This window comes from Varanus komodoensis, unplaced genomic scaffold (assembly GCF_004798865.1).
Source record: "Varanus komodoensis strain SLA01 unplaced genomic scaffold, ASM479886v1 scaffold7_1, whole genome shotgun sequence".
In the NCBI taxonomy this organism is placed as follows: Eukaryota; Metazoa; Chordata; class Lepidosauria; order Squamata; family Varanidae; genus Varanus; species Varanus komodoensis.
Genome location: NW_025336479.1, coordinates 14,818,087 through 14,833,243, shown reverse-complemented (window position 1 = coordinate 14,833,243; position 15,157 = coordinate 14,818,087). Strand labels below are relative to the sequence as shown.

At 43.6% G+C, this 15,157-nt stretch overlaps 1 protein-coding gene across 3 annotated transcripts; it reads right to left on the bottom strand.

Annotated features, from left to right (window-relative positions):
• Positions 1-2,526: 2,526 nt before the first annotated feature.
• MAT2B (methionine adenosyltransferase 2B) lies at positions 2,527-14,532 on the bottom strand. 3 transcript variants are annotated; one of them, XM_044453937.1, is made up of 7 exons: positions 14,386-14,532; positions 12,905-13,099; positions 12,304-12,418; positions 11,878-12,030; positions 9,246-9,439; positions 4,948-5,061; positions 2,527-4,052 (listed from the first exon to the last, which is right to left on the bottom strand). In XM_044453937.1, exons 1-7 carry the CDS (start codon positions 14,446-14,448, stop codon positions 3,882-3,884), a joined length of 1,005 nt encoding a protein of 334 aa, XP_044309872.1. In that variant the 5' UTR covers positions 14,449-14,532; the 3' UTR covers positions 2,527-3,881. The 3 variants fall into 3 exon arrangements, with proteins under 3 accessions (XP_044309872.1, XP_044309873.1, XP_044309874.1); XM_044453938.1 differs by lacking the exon at positions 11,878-12,030; XM_044453939.1 differs by lacking the exon at positions 12,905-13,099.
• Positions 14,533-15,157: the final 625 nt, after the last annotated feature.

Here is a 15,157-nt window from a genome sequence, read left to right as displayed (position 1 = left end):
TTTATGGGGAGCTAGTAAGAAGCACATAACCAGGTTACAGAACATGGTACCACCTGGTAGTTCATCTGAGATCCAGCTATAATTGTCCCATTATTAAAAAAAGAAGAAAGTTCTGCAAGGACAGAAGTACAGGATTCCATGCCCTTCCTTTCTCCAGAGAAAGGGACTCTGCTGGTGCTGCAGAAGCCAACTCCTACAAGCCCTTGCTGAGCTGGCTTTTTCCTTTCTGGGATTTGACTGGTGTGTAAGTGGTGCAAGGAATTCCCAGCTTTTCGCTGATCCTTGATCAGAGAGAAGAAAGGAATTCCCTTTTGTGCTAGGCACATTCCATGGAAAGTGTTCAACCCTCTGACAATTGGATTTGGACTCCATGTAGGCCAGATTGGGCCTATGAGCTGGAGTTTGTCCTTTTCTTGTTCACAGTAATTGGGAGGCCAAAACCGAAGCAGAGGTAGAATTTACTGGATCTTCCTTACAAGGACCAGATCATCAAGATGCAATCAATGCATTCGAGTAGAGAGGCCTGGGGATACACAGCGAGGTCCACCTTGCTGCCAAGCAGTGCTGCCATTTGGCTACTTAGAACAATGCTATTGATTTAACAACTTCTGCTCAAACATCCATTCTTTGTATTTCCCCCAAATAAAGGAAACATACTGTCCCCCATAACTTGTATACTTGATCTAGGTTTTAAAATATCAAGAGAGGTTAAAGCAAGAGTGTCTTCAGACTTTAATATTCCTTGAAAAGATTACAATATTGGATGCTATTAATTCAAAATCCTTCAATTTTACGAGGGGATTTTTTAAAAAGCCAAAGGTTAGAGGAAATGTATTTGCATTTATTTTGAAGGAAAAAATTGCCCTTCATCTCCAAGATGTGGCTTTTAATCTATCTGACATAATACCAAGACATATGCCTAGGTTTGATATTAAAATCCTACACTCCCAAAATGAAATGCTATACTAGGAAAATCAAAGCATTGGTCTTCTGTAATAGAGTAAAACTAGGCTAGAGAGAACAGGCAGTGCCAAATGTTAAATAGGTATCGACAAAATTTTCATAAAGAAACCTCTGACGTGCAGTTGACCATGCTTGTATGCAATCACAAGGGAAACGTGGGCAGAAAAATTCCTTTATGTTACAAAACAGGGATGGAAACCTAGTAAGGAAAGGCAGATTGATTACAGGCTGAAAAGCAGAATGTCCAAAGACAAAGGAATATAATAAAATATAAGGAGTATAAAGCGGCTGCCAAAACTACAAATGTTTAAATTGGAGGAGCAGATCACATGACACACATTCTATAGGGATGCCCTCCACCTAGGAATTACGGTGACTGCTTTCCGGGCCAGCCCCGCAAGGCAAGGAGGTAGTGCCACCATGGCTCACCCACTGGCTTGCCCAGCCCAGTCCTGCCTTGTGCCAGCTGCAGAGCTCCTGCAGTGCTGGGACACCCAGAGCTCCGCCGGCCACTCTCTGGCTGTTGCAAGTGCCCCAGCAGCAGCGTAGCTACTGAAGAGCAGTTGCTGGAGGAAGCAGGGAGGCAGTGGATGAGGGGAACTGGTGCAATGCTGTCCACTCTGCTCCCGTGCATTGAGGGCCCCAGCCCTGCGAGGCGCATGTGACAGGGAATTTCACTGAGGTGCAGCCACGCCTAATGGGAACGTCCTTCTGTCGATGCCCAATGACATTTTGAAAGATGGGAAGGTGCACTGGATTCTGGGGAAAATGAGGAGCTTTTCGTACATGCCGGTGTAGCTATTTAGCAGCAGCAGCAGCTTGTTCTGTTCAAACTTCCAGAAGCTATTACATCAGCAGTTTCACATCCTATTTCTGGCTCAGCTGCCTGAAGTAAAAAATTAGGTCCTAATTACTAGTGGATTTTCCAAAGCCCTTAAATGTTACATTATTACTACAAGGCTTACTTCACAGAGCAGTCTGACTGGGTCTTTGCCAGGGCCTGAACCAAAGTGCCAGCCTCCCTAGGAAACAGCACTGAATGAGATCAGGTGTGGTAGAACAGAATTATCCATTTTCCTGTCCTACCTCTTCCATATTAAGGGGGCTGTTGCTATCCTTGCTGTGGACCGTCAAGTCATCTCCAACTTATACTGACCCTACAAATGAAAGCCCTTCAAAATGTTATATCCATGACAGCCTTGCTCTCCTCTTCCAAATTCACATTTGCAGCTTCCCTGATGGAATCAATTCAACTCATATTTGATCTTCCTTTTCTTCTTCTGTCTTCGACTTTCCCTAGCATGATTGTCTTCTCCAGAGAAGTTGGCCTGAAGAAAAGGCTGAAAGGCTCTCAAAGGCCCCAGAACTGCCGCTGGATTATTAATTCTGCAATAATGAGCTAATACAGCGTGCTGAAAAATAGCTGAAACAATAATGATGTAGTGCTAACTGGGGGGTATACTTTTAACAATCTGAAACTAATATGAATACGTAATGATCTTCTCAAGAACAAAAGCTGTCAGAAAAGTGAAACTCCCCAAATGATACTCAAGAAAGACAAGATACCAGGCCAGTAATACATCTTTAATACCATCTTGTATTTATAACTTAGCAAGTACATATCAAGACTTCAGGCTAGGACAAACAAGTTATAATATGTTCTTACAGAAAAGGACTGACAATACCAGTAATCTCAAAATATTGTATGAAAAGTGGCTGTTTAGCTGTTGGGTGCTTTTAAAAGGAAAACAAAGTACCAAAGAAGGCTGGTAGCTTTTTCTTACATTTTATTTTTAAATCTAGAAAGTTCAAAGAGCAGGGTGAGCATGAAGAGAAGCTTCTTTGGAGTATTTGTTCAATGCTGAAAGCCTGTTCAAGGCACATACTCCCCAATATATCACCCAAGTGAGAACACAGAATTTGCACAAAAGTAAACTTATTCAAACTGGAAATTCATGCTAAGCAGTTTTAGTAGCTTTCATTGCCTTCATCACACACTTAGCTTTTTGTTCTTACAAGAAGGGCAGTGTAAAGACCTAATACAGTCACCCTACCTGCATGTGCACTTTGAGGCAGGAATAACTAGGTATTTCTATTGTTCTCAATTGTTTCCTCTTTGCTGAGCGAAACCAAGAGCATTCTTGTATTTGCTTAATGTGGAGGTTTAAGGAATATTGAGATTTCTGGATTCTACAGGATCCAAACTTTTCTAGTCAAACATGGACAAGAAAAAGCCAGGTAGAATAGACATTTCATGCCTCTGACATACCAAAAAAAGCCTAGCTGTGCTTGTCAGGGTGCATATATGAGCATGCATTGGAGAATGATACCAGAACAGTATTGTACAAATGTAAGAAAACAGCAAGAGTTCTAAAACGCAGAACATTGTGAAAATCTTTGAAATGTCAAAACTACACATTCATTGCAAAAATAATGTGTTACTTTAGAATGTTCTGATCATCACTAAAAAAAAAAGAATAATAATCCAGTGCTTCCCACTGTATTTTCAATAAATCAGAATAGCTTCAAAAATGTAACAGAAAATTTCTGTGCTTCACTTTGATTTTTTTGGCATTTAGGAAAACAAATATCAAGAGAGATTGTGTATAGCGACTGCAAGCACACACAAAACTCAGCTCTGAGGAAATATATCCTCATCTCAACTCTTACTGAAGGCTGTAGTAATCACAGATCACTAGATATTTACAGCAAGCCAGCAAGCGGGCAGCAGGAAGTATCAATCACTTCAAGAAAGGTTCCTTTTTTCTCTCCCGAACCGCTTACAATTTCACTAGTGCAAGACCATTTTTTCCTGATTGAATTAAACTTGAAACATAGAACATTCAATACAAAACTATTCTTTCCCCCCATTTTTTAAAAAGTGCCTCATACCATACTTACACTAAAATATTTACACATTAATGGAAGACAGTCTGTCTCCACCTCTTGTCGATTAGGAAAGGCCAAAGTGATTCCTTGATTCCAACTTGAAACGGTGTGTGCTGTCCAATGCCCAACATCCGTAGCCTAGAACAGTCAAGCTGAGCATTCTTGGGACGAAGAGCACCCACTACCGGGCTATCTGTAATCTTAAAATAAGAACAAGCAGCAAAGTATTATGTGCTGCAGCTAGAGCAAAAACTTAAAGCTTTTCTTTCTAGGAATCTGCTATCCAATATAAGTTATCCAAACACTTTCCCATAACTGTAGTCATCACTGAATACTAGTTGTTGCTTGCATTGATGCAGTAGGTTTCCTTTCCCCTAACAGACCTCTTGGTTGGGTCTTCCTCTTGGGATCCAGAGGGCCATGTACAGACCATGAGGTTCTCTTTTGCAGTCTCTCGTGTTCCTTGGGAATCTGTTCCTGAAGGTACAGCAGCCTTGTGAACAAGCCCACAAGTAAGCCTTCAACCAAGTTTTACTAGCCTGCTGAGCGCTGGCAGAAAAGGGACCAAGAACTCCATCCCCACTCAGGCAGCCTTAGCCAATATGGCTGACCACACAAGAGGGATGGAGGGACTCACAAGGGGTTGGTCAAGGAGGGACTGAGCAGTCCATTCCCCCTCTGGCAGTGTGCTCACTCATTTGCATGGAATTCCATGCATCCGCCTATCTCCACTCTTCCGTAGGTAAGGGCCACCAGGTGAGGCTGGGATAAAGGGCCCTTACAGATCATTATATAACTCCGTGTAGGGAGTGCCAATGGAATGGGACTCTCTTCTCCTACACACGTGGGGCTTTTCAAATCCAAGGCTAAGTTGCTAGCCTCCACTGCTCCAGAGTACCTTTAAACAGCAGAGACAAAAATAAAAAATCCCACTGAAACAGCAGGAAGAAGCTGAAATAAATGGTTGATCAAGTAGTATTGGTTTGATATCTTACTAGGCAAAAGGAAGACAGTTTCTTGAGAGCAGCATTTCAGATTACAATATAAACTAAATGCAAAATGTTCACCAGGTATAGTTTGGCCTTGTTAACTTACTGGTCTCAAATGGCTAGACGGAAGGTTGAAAGCATCAGCCATGGCACGTGCCATTTCAAATTTGGTCATCTGTTCATTACCAGACCAATGGAATGTTCCTTTTATGGATGGATCCTAGAGAGACACATATATGAAGGATGTATTCTTGAGTATTTCACTATCCTACCATACAACAAAAGAAAGCTACTCTAAACAATGCTTCAGGACATTCCTTTTAAGGCCCCAAAACAAAAGCAAGACACTCTGAACTCAGTCTAAAATTTCTGGATTAGGCTATTAATTCTTGCTTAGTAGAAAATGGTACACACTATCTCTCTTGAACTGGAAGCTTTAGCTTTCAACTAATTCATAGCCATTTCCAAATTGATTTGTATAATCGTTATATAGGACTCCCTGCTATGTATTTTGCCTCTGCTGCATAATTTGATGCTTGCAGCACATGTAGTCACAGCAGGGGTGCCTAACCTCCTTGGGCCTGTGGGCACATCTGAAATTCTGCAAAAGTGCCCCGAGCACCACCTCAAATTGACTGCTATCTTGGGGTGGGGGTTATAAAAGTGTTCGGACTGCTCCTTATCTGTGCTTTTGTGCATAAATGTCTCCTGCTCCCTGGCTTTTCTTCCTGTGCCTTTTCTTTCCCCTCCATTTTCTCTTTCCCATCCTTTTTTCTTCCCCAGTTCCTCCATCACTTCTCTCTCATTTTTTCCTATCTCACTCCAGTTCCTATTCATCTTTTTCTGTGTCTCATCTTTATTTCCTTCTTTCTGTACCTTTGGCTCCTCTGCCTTCCTTTCACTGGTTCTTTCATTTCTTACTCTTTATTTACTTCCTTCCATCCATTTCCCTGGTCGCTATTCTATCTCTTTTGTTTCTTCCTTTCCCCCACACCCTGCAAACTCATTTCTCTGGCTATTCTTTCTATCTCTTTAGTCCCTCTCTTTCTCTCCCAGCCTTCATTTGGTTCTTTTTTCATCTCTCAGGCTGATCTTCCCCTCTGTCCCTGGATCTACTTTATTCCTCCCTCCCTTCCCCCCAACACTCCCTCCCCCCCCCCTTCCATTTCACTGGGTCTTTTTTCTATCCCTCTAGCCCCTCCTTCTTTCTCCCTATCACCTTCTTCCCTTATCAATTCATTTACAGTATATCACAGAAGTGAGTACACCCCTCACATTTTGTAAATATTTTATTATATCTTTTCATGTGACAACACTGAAGAAATAACACTTTGCTACAATGTAAAGTAGTGAGTATACAGCTTGTGTAACAGTGTAAATTTGCTGTCCCCTCAAAATAACTCAACACACAGCCATTAATGTCTAAACTGCTGGCAACAAAAGTGAGTACACCCCTAAGTGAAACTGTCCAAATTGGGCATTATTAGCCACTTTCCCTCCCCGGTGTCATGTGACTCATTAGTGTTACAAGGTCTCAGGTGTGAATGGGGAGCAGGTGTGTTAAATTTGGTGTTATCTCTCTCACTCTCATACTGGTCACTGGAAGTTCAACATGGCACCTCATGGCAAAGAACTCTCTGAGGATCTGAAAAAAAGAATTGTTGCTCTACGTAAAGATGGCCTAGGCTATAAGAAGGTTGCCAAGACCCTGAAACTGAACTGCAGCACAGCGGCCAAGACCATACAGTGGTTTAACAGGACAGGTTCCACTCAGAACAGGCCTCGCCATGGTCGACCAAAGAAGTTGAGTGCATGTGCTCAGCGTCATATCCAGAGGTTGGCTTTGGGAAATAGACATATGAATGCTGCCAGTATTGCTGCAGAGGTTGAAGGGGTGGTGGATCAGCCTGTCAGTGCTCAGACCATACGCCGCACACTGCATCAAATTGGTCTGCAGGGTTGTCGTCCCAAAAGGAAGCCTCTTCTAAAGATGAGGCACAAGAAAGCCCACAAACAGTTTGCTGAAAACAAGCAGACTAAGGACATGGATTAGTGGAACCATGTCCTGTGGTCTTATGAGACCAAGATAAACTTATTTGGTTCAGATGGTGTTAAGCGTGTGTGGTGACAACCAGGTGAGGAGTACAAAGACACGTGTGTCTTGCCTACAGTCAAGCATGGTGGTGGGAGTGTCATGGTCTGGGGCTGCATGAGTGCTGCCGGCACTGAGGAGCTACAGTTCATTGAGGGAACCATGAATGGCAACATGTACTGTGACATCCTGAAGCACAGCATGATCCCCTCCCTTCGGAGACTGGGCCGCAAGGCAGTATTCCAGCATGATAATGACCCCAAACACACCTCCAAGGCGACCACTGCCTTGCTAAAGAAGCTGAGGGTAAAGGTGATGGACTGGCCAAGCATGTCTCCAGACCTAAACCCTATCGAGCATCTGTGGGGCATCCTGAAACGGAAGGTGGAGGAGCGCAAGGTCTCTAACATCCACCAGCTCCATAATGTCATCATGGAGGAGTGGAAGAGGACTCCAGTAGTAACCTGTGAAGCTCTGGTGAACGCCATGCCCAAGAGGGTTAAGGCAGTGCTGGAAAATAATGGTGGCCACACAAAATATTGACACTTTGGGCCCAATTTGGACAGTTTCACTTAGGGGTGTACTCACTTTTGTTGCCAGCGGTTTAGACATTAATGGCTGTGTGTTGAGTTATTTTGAGGGGGCAGCAAATTTACACTGTTATACAAGCTGTATACTCACTACTTTACATTGTAGCAAACTGTCGTTTCTTCAGGGTTGTCACATGAAAAGATATAATAAAATACTTACAAAATGTGAGGGGTGTACTCACTTCTGTGATACACTGTACATCAGATGAGGAAAAGCCCCTACCAAAATTCAGGTGGGGGGAGGCAAATGCCAGTTGCCCCAAAGTCCTTGATGGGAAGATGACTACACACTGGTCATTTTTCAGCAGGGCCTATTTCATTCCCTAGACAAACTTGGAGAAATTGCTCCAAGGGCTTGTATGGCGAGTGGAAAAGCCCCCAAGAAAGTCAGCTAGAGAGAAGGCACAGCTCATGTTGATCTAAGCAGCCTTGATAAGGAATGCCTTTTAACATACCACTGCCCATTACTCAGCAAGACGCAGCTACTTGATGGCTACAGCAAAATTCAGGGACCTTGATCTCATGAACAAATGATATTTGGTCTTATTTTCTAAACATTTGTAATACAAATCTTTTCCAAACGAGCACTATCCTTTCTCTCCAAGGTAGCACTATCATGTTGTAAGGTCAACAAAATTTAAAACTCTTTACACAAATTTACTTGGTGAATGTGCCCTGCAGATTAAATACACTGTCCTGGATGCAGCTACTCGATGTCAAGTGATATATTAACAGTTGTTGAATGTATAGTACTAAGACTTAGCAAGAGAGTTCTCCTGGACATCTGAAGAAGTAAGCCTTTACAGTAAGAATATGCTACTTAAAGCCCACCAGATACTTTGGCAAGCTACTCGCAGCAGCCTGGCCAGCGTAGCCTGTGCTGAGGGATAATGGGAGTTGGAGGTTGACACATCTGAAGGGACACAAATTGCCTGCCTCTGCTTTAAAGGGCCCGAAGCTCAGCCTTCGTATGTGTTTCATGGCATAAGCTTGAGTTTCTTTTCTTCCTTCACAGCTGGCAGGAAGACACCTGATGCCACCACATCAGGACACAAAGTAAATCCAATACAATTCTGGGGAAGGAGGACTTTCCTCCAGGCTGCCCTTTTTGGTAGTAAACCCAAGGTTGTATAGCATGCAGTTCTGCCCCAAGAGATGCAAGATGCCTGCTTTTCCCCCCATCTAAACTTGTTTGCCCACTTTCATTCCAGTCTTTCCTCCACTAATATATTACCTTATAATTCCATTCTAGTCTCCAGGCCTCAAATACCTGTAAATATTAATATTTTATATCCCTTACAAGCTTGAATCTCACCATATTGTACTCATGTCATGACTTGAATAGGGAAGTGTTACAAGGCTACTAAAATAGTTAATATGTCTTCTTGAAATCGTATTATTATTATTATTATTATTATTATTATTATTCCTACATTTATATCCCGGCTTTCCTTCTCTTGCAAAGAACCCAAGGCAGCTTACCAAGTTCTCCGACAGACCCTTGTATCTGTGAGGCAGGTAAATGGCTGGCCCAAAGTTGCCCCGTGAGCTTCATGGCTGAGTGGGGACTAAGACCTGGACCTTCCAAGCCCCAGTCCAACACTCTAAGCACCACACCATTGTAGAATTCCTGCTAGTATTGTTACACGCTTACGTGTACAATCATAATGGGAGAGGAAGCTTTTGGAATCCTGATTCAAGTTCATTTACAGGAATTCTCACCAGCATTCTCTTCTCGGCTAGCTGTCGGCAAACACTGGCAACATCCTTGACATAGGTGGGGAATCTCTGCTGCCAGTGGTCCATATTGGCAGATTTATTATTACATTGCACTTTGTCAAACATCACTGTCACAGCACTCTCTTCTAAGCTTTCAACTTCTCCGTATAAAACAGGAATTCTAAGCACAGCAGCACCTAAAAGATGAGAAAAGCTATAAGTACAAAGATAGATTTATGAATACATATAAAAATCCTAAACTGAGATGAAAGGAAAATATACAAAAATGCTTTTGAACTAGTCTGATGTACTTCTTTCCCTCAAGACAGTGCCTACTTATGTGATGCCTTTATAAAAAGCACTGATTGTGTCAAGATTTCAGATGAAACCTCAAATTGCATAAAATTATGCAAGGAAGCAATGTTAAATTACACTGAGAAGCACCTTACTGTCTAATAGGAAAGACACTCAAACTTTAGAGAAAATAAGGAAAAATAATGGCAAAGATTTCTTCTCATGTTGCTCTATGTGAAATCCATTTGCCTGAGGTTTTTTATCACCTTCATCTGTACTCCCAGTATATAACAATTATCTATAATAAACCTACAGTCAAGCCAGGTGAGTGACAACTGCTGAATGCAAAAATCCATTGCTCTGTCCACCCCACATCACATAAATTTGACAGACCAGCACACTGAAACTGGCATCCATTCACTGGACATCCTAAATTATGCAACCCTGTAGCTTGCTGCTTCTCACAGACATGAAAAATGTGGGATCTAACTTGGGCTGGCCAACTTGTGCTTCCTATTCTGCATGAGCAACACAAAGCTTTTACTATAAAATCTAGCGATGTTTCCTGGAATGCTCTCAGCAGACAATATTGAGGTTGGTGAACTGCTTGATTACAGAGATAACCCAGCCAACAAACTCTGTCATCCAAAAAGCACTGCTTTGACTGAGCTGACTCAGGACCTGGGCCACAAAAGTTTGCCTCAGCGTGCAGGTTCAGCTGACCCCGTTTCCAAATGCACAAGTACTTGGGAACCATTTTTAAAATGAAACAGAGAGGAGTTCGATTTGTTGCTTCACAATTCTTACTTTACCTCTCCTCTTCTATCTCCACCATTCACCTGGTTTTTCATTCACTCAAACAACATTCACCACCAGTCCTTGAACCTGCCAGTGTAAGTTCCACTTTCAATAAGAAACAGCCTGCTAGATCAAAACAAGGGTCCAGCTAGTCCAGCATTTTTTTCCAACAGTAGCCATGACTTTGGGAAGCAAGCAAGCAGGCCACTGCACCTTTGGGTTTCTGCATCTTTTAAAGACATGCTGCCTATGAACTCATTTAGCCCCATTTAGCTACAAAAAACTAACAGCTGCTGATAAGACTTGTCAGCCTTGAACCTTAATTTGTTTTTAATGCTAAGTCAGCAGCCTAGTTGCAGTTGCACTGGAAAATCCAAAGTTCTTTTATACTTGGATGGAGAGGAACCTTTCCGTAAATTCTCTCATTAACAAAGCACTATTTTGCTAAATAAAAAACAAAAAAATTACTCCAAGCACCTCGGCTTTTCATTATAGGGACTAACCAAGGGTGGGGAACTTGTAGTTCAGCAACTTCTGGCATGCTTCAATTCCCACACTGACCACTGGCCATGGTGGCTTGGTCTGATGGTAGCTGGGAGTCCAACAACATCAGAGGGGCTGTAGATTCCTTACCCCTGCTCTAATCCCTTCATCATTTCAGCTCCCCCTTTCTGCACCTTTTCAAGCTTTACAATTTCTGAGGTGACTACAAGACTCCAAATGAGGCCATCCCCTTGATTTCAGTGTTATTATTTTCAGGCCTTTTAAAAAAATTTCAACACCCTACTCTCCAGGTTTACTCCTTTGCTGAACATTCGGGTCCCAGTTTTCTGCCTTCATACCCCCATTTTTTAAAGCTGTGAGCCAATAGAACAAAAATAAGGAAGGAAAAAGAGGACAAGTGCTAAAAGATATTAAGAAGCTGCTGGTTCTCTAGGGATATAGTCTCATTGCTCTAAATCCAAGTACAATTAGCAGAAGAAACTGTGGTGCTTGCAAAACTCAACTGGCCTTTCCCATTGGCCAATGGAGCCCTGCTAAGACGTTATCATGAGAAGGCACACTCTAGCCCTGCCTTCTCTTTTGTCATGCTTGTCACCATCAAATGGGTAACAACACCCTGAAGAGAAGAGCCTCATTCTTTATGGAGCTTTTCCACTGGACTCAGAACTTGGATTTTTCAGCATTCTGGCTCCTGTGGAATCTCCACAGAGTCTTCTCCTCAGGCTGTATCACCCTTCATGAGTTATACATGGCAAGCATGATGGGGGAGAGGAGCAGGGCTGGAGTGCTCCTTCTGACATATTTCATTTATACTGTGACTTTCCACGTGAAAATGAGCTCACGGAAGCTTCTGAACTTCCTAGTGTATGCCCAGTTAGCCTATTTCTCTCTTAACCCTAACAGAGGACTTGCATATGGACCCACTCAAAAGTAAGTCACATTGCATTCAAGAGGCCTTCATCCCAAACAGAGAATACAGGATTGTAGCTGTCCATTTTTAACGGTTAAGGAAAACTGCTAACACCAAGTTTAGACTCACCTTCATTGTTTTCTAGAACCGCCCTTTCACCCTCTAGTTTCGTTTTGCCATAGAGATTTAGGGGATTTGGTACATCATTCTCCTTATAGGGTGGATTGGTTCCATCAAATACATAGTCTGTACTAATGTAGAGCAAGAATGCTCCTACCTGAGCTAAGATAAAAAGAAATATAAGGAATATTAAAAGGTGTGCCATTTCATTAGCAATGATAAATGCTGAATCAGACCGAAGTCATTCTAGACCAATGTTTGTCTCCAACAGCAGCCAGCAGATTGCACTAATCCCTGCAAAAAGCCGTGTTATTCGAAAAGTGAGTGATGGGTATCTCATGGCCGGGAACCTAAGGTCAGGTGTTCTGCCCGTACTTGTAATGCGATACAGAAGAACAATGAATGCATCCTGCCACAAAAATGCACTTCTTTTACCTGCTTCTTTTGCTATGTTTCCTGAAGCAGCCACATTGAGCTGAGATGCAAATTCTGGGCGACTGTCTACAACATCTGGCCTTCTTTCAGCTGCACAATGTATTATCACATGAGGCTGCAAATTAAACATTCATTTGATTATAATGCAAACAAGTACCTGCAGCAAACTAATATTTCTCACCCAAGCAGCATAACTGGGGGGTCCACTAAAGTGTACAGTAAACTATCCTCCATAGCATTTCAGTGTTCTAGTGTTACGACATCAGCCTATCTCAGATCAATTCTAACAGTGCACAGAATTTGCATAGAGAAAGTTCTATCTGGAATTCCCCACTTATTCTACTGTGTCATTTAAAAAAAATTTCCCCAAATTGGATTCATAAACAACACACTAGTGAACACAATAGATTTCAGAAGGGTTTTTTAAAGGCCTCCAACAGAAAGCTGCTTTCAACAAATGCAAGAGCTTCTCCATCTCAAGCATCTCCAGTACAGAAGCTGCACAAGTAACCAACAGGCAAGAAGTGTTCACTGCTGCATGGGTAACAGAAGCATAGCAACCAAGCCATAACTCCTTCAACCTTCCTTCCACAATTCTAACCTGAAAATCCTGGATTAGATTATGAACAGCTGCAGTATCCAGAAGATTAACTGGTTCAAAGAGGGGCCGAGCTCGACTGTACCCACAGCCAACAGCATTCCAATTATTTGATTTAAATTCCTTATATACAGCTCTGCCAAGGAGTCCAGTAGCACCAGTAATCAGAACACGTCTATCTGGAACATCAACATCTTCCTGTTTAAAAGAGAAAGCATATTGATAATGCTTTGATTTGATATTGATAAACAACCTCCCCAGAGAGGTCCGCCTGGCGCCGTCATTATTTGCTTTTCAGTGCCAGGTGAAGACCTTTTTATTTAAAAGTTATTTTAACTGTTAATTTATTATTGTATTTATAGATTTTAATATATATAGCCGAGATGGTACCAGTTTTTAAATTATTAATTGTAGTTTTTATGAATGTTGTGAGCTGCCCTGAGGCTTCGTTGCGATGGGGCGGCATAGAAATGTTTTTAAAAAATAAATAAATAAATACTATTTACACACATATACCTATATGTGTTTATCCTGAAGTAAATCCCATCAAGTTCAACTGGATTTACTGCCAGATTAAACATGAAAAACAGCCCTCTCCAACCTCGCCCCATCCAGATGTATCGGACTGCTACAACTCTTAACACTGCAGCTGGAGGAATGCTGGGAACAGTCTGTAGTCCAACACAACCTGGAAGCACCAAGTCAGAGAAGGCTGGCATGCAGCAGTTCACACTGAGTTTTCCACCTGACACCTACTTACCTAAGAGTTAGTACTGTTGGACTCCATGGGGCTTACATCCCAGTAAAAGTGATCAGGATTGCACTGCTATTATGCATTATACAGTGAGCCAATAAGGTCTACAATGTATGGGAAAAGGTTCTAAGCTACCCTTTTAGGAATTCGGGGGGGGGTGGTTTAATACATTTTCACTCTGATCCTACACAGATTTACTCCAAATGAAGTCCTATTGTGCTTAACAGGTCTTACCGTCCTACAAAAATAGCCTTGCAACTTAAGTGCCTTACAGTCTCCTCCCACTTCCTGATGGAGAGGTCTTACATGAGAGCAAGCAGTACAGCAAACATGCACAGGACGGAATCCTTAGCTTATTCCCCGCTGCCATAGAAACACAGAGATCCTGTGCACGTAAGCACTATGTGTTTACGCATCTCTCGGAATTGTGCCCCATGTTATCGACACAGTTAACTCTCTCGACGAAGCGACGTTCTCCGGGCTGGACCGCAACTCCAGCAATTCCCGTAACGGGAAGGTCCCACTGGCCGCAGCGGGACTAGTTTCCTCCGTAGGCAGGGGGTCGCTCGGCAAGCGTGTGCCCCGGCTACGGGTGGAGGGTGGAAGATCGAGCCGCCACCCGCAAAGAGACGGAAGGGAGCGAGCGGAAGGGGGCGCGGCCGATGCTTGTTTACCACGGAGAGGCCACGGGGGGGGGGGCGGCAGGGAGAGCCGCGCGGCCCTGCCTCACCTGCTCGAGCCAGCAGCTGCCCGGCTGAAAGTGGATCCGAAGTCCTTTCTCCCACCCGACCATCCCTCCTGCCTGAAGAGCAGCGGCCGCGGCTGGCGCTCCACTGGGCGCTGGTCACGGAGCAGGAGGAGGCGGCGCGGGCAGCCGAAAGCCCTCCGCCGGCCACGCCTGTCTCGGCATCCTCTCAGCCGGCGCGGCTCATTGGCCCGTCCGACGCGGGAGGCGGGGCTTGGGCGGGGCCCGCCGGCCGCGGACGTGCGCGAGACCGCCGTTGGGACACTTCGGAAAGGCCCTTCGGGGCACCGCCTAGGGGAGGGGACGCCTGGCTGAGCTCTTCACCTTCGAGGCTCATTTCTGAAGGGAGTGTCGCCCGCTGGGAAGCGAACGCCTGCCCCAAGATCACGTGCGCTGCCCCGCCCTGTTCTCTGTGACGTCAGAGCCCCGGCAGAAGGGAGGGCATAGATGTCTTGCCTCGAGAGCGGAAAGAATCCTACAACTCCCAGCATGCCCCAGCTAATCTTTTAAATACTTCAGGCAAATTAAATAAATAAAGGGTTGCACCTTTAAAAACTCATTTCTACCCCTCTATTTAGCCATGAAAAGGTAGGGGCCTACTGTGTCTCCTGCTAAGAAATTAATGAGCACACTGTATAACCCTGTTTAAACTTCCTGCAGTGAGAGTGTAGACCCAGCAAGGGAAATGCATGTCTGTTTGAAGCCATTCTCACTTATTAAACATGGACTTGCTCTTTTCAAGAAGGTATTACACCCA

What these genes read in the sequence shown, in the direction of transcription:
- MAT2B (XM_044453937.1), bottom strand. Translation starts at nt 14,448, where the DNA reads ATGGTCGGGTGGGAGAAAGGACTTCGGATCCACTTTCAGCCGGGCAGC. An exon ending in GCAGCTGCTGGCTCGAGCAG is followed by an intron (nt 13,100 to 14,385) that starts GTGAGGCAGGGC and finishes TCTTTTAAACAG; the next exon opens with GAAGATGTTGATGTTCCAGA. An exon ending in AAACATAGCAAAAGAAGCAG is followed by an intron (nt 12,031 to 12,303) that starts GTAAAAGAAGTG and finishes TTTTTATCTTAG; the next exon opens with CTCAGGTAGGAGCATTCTTG.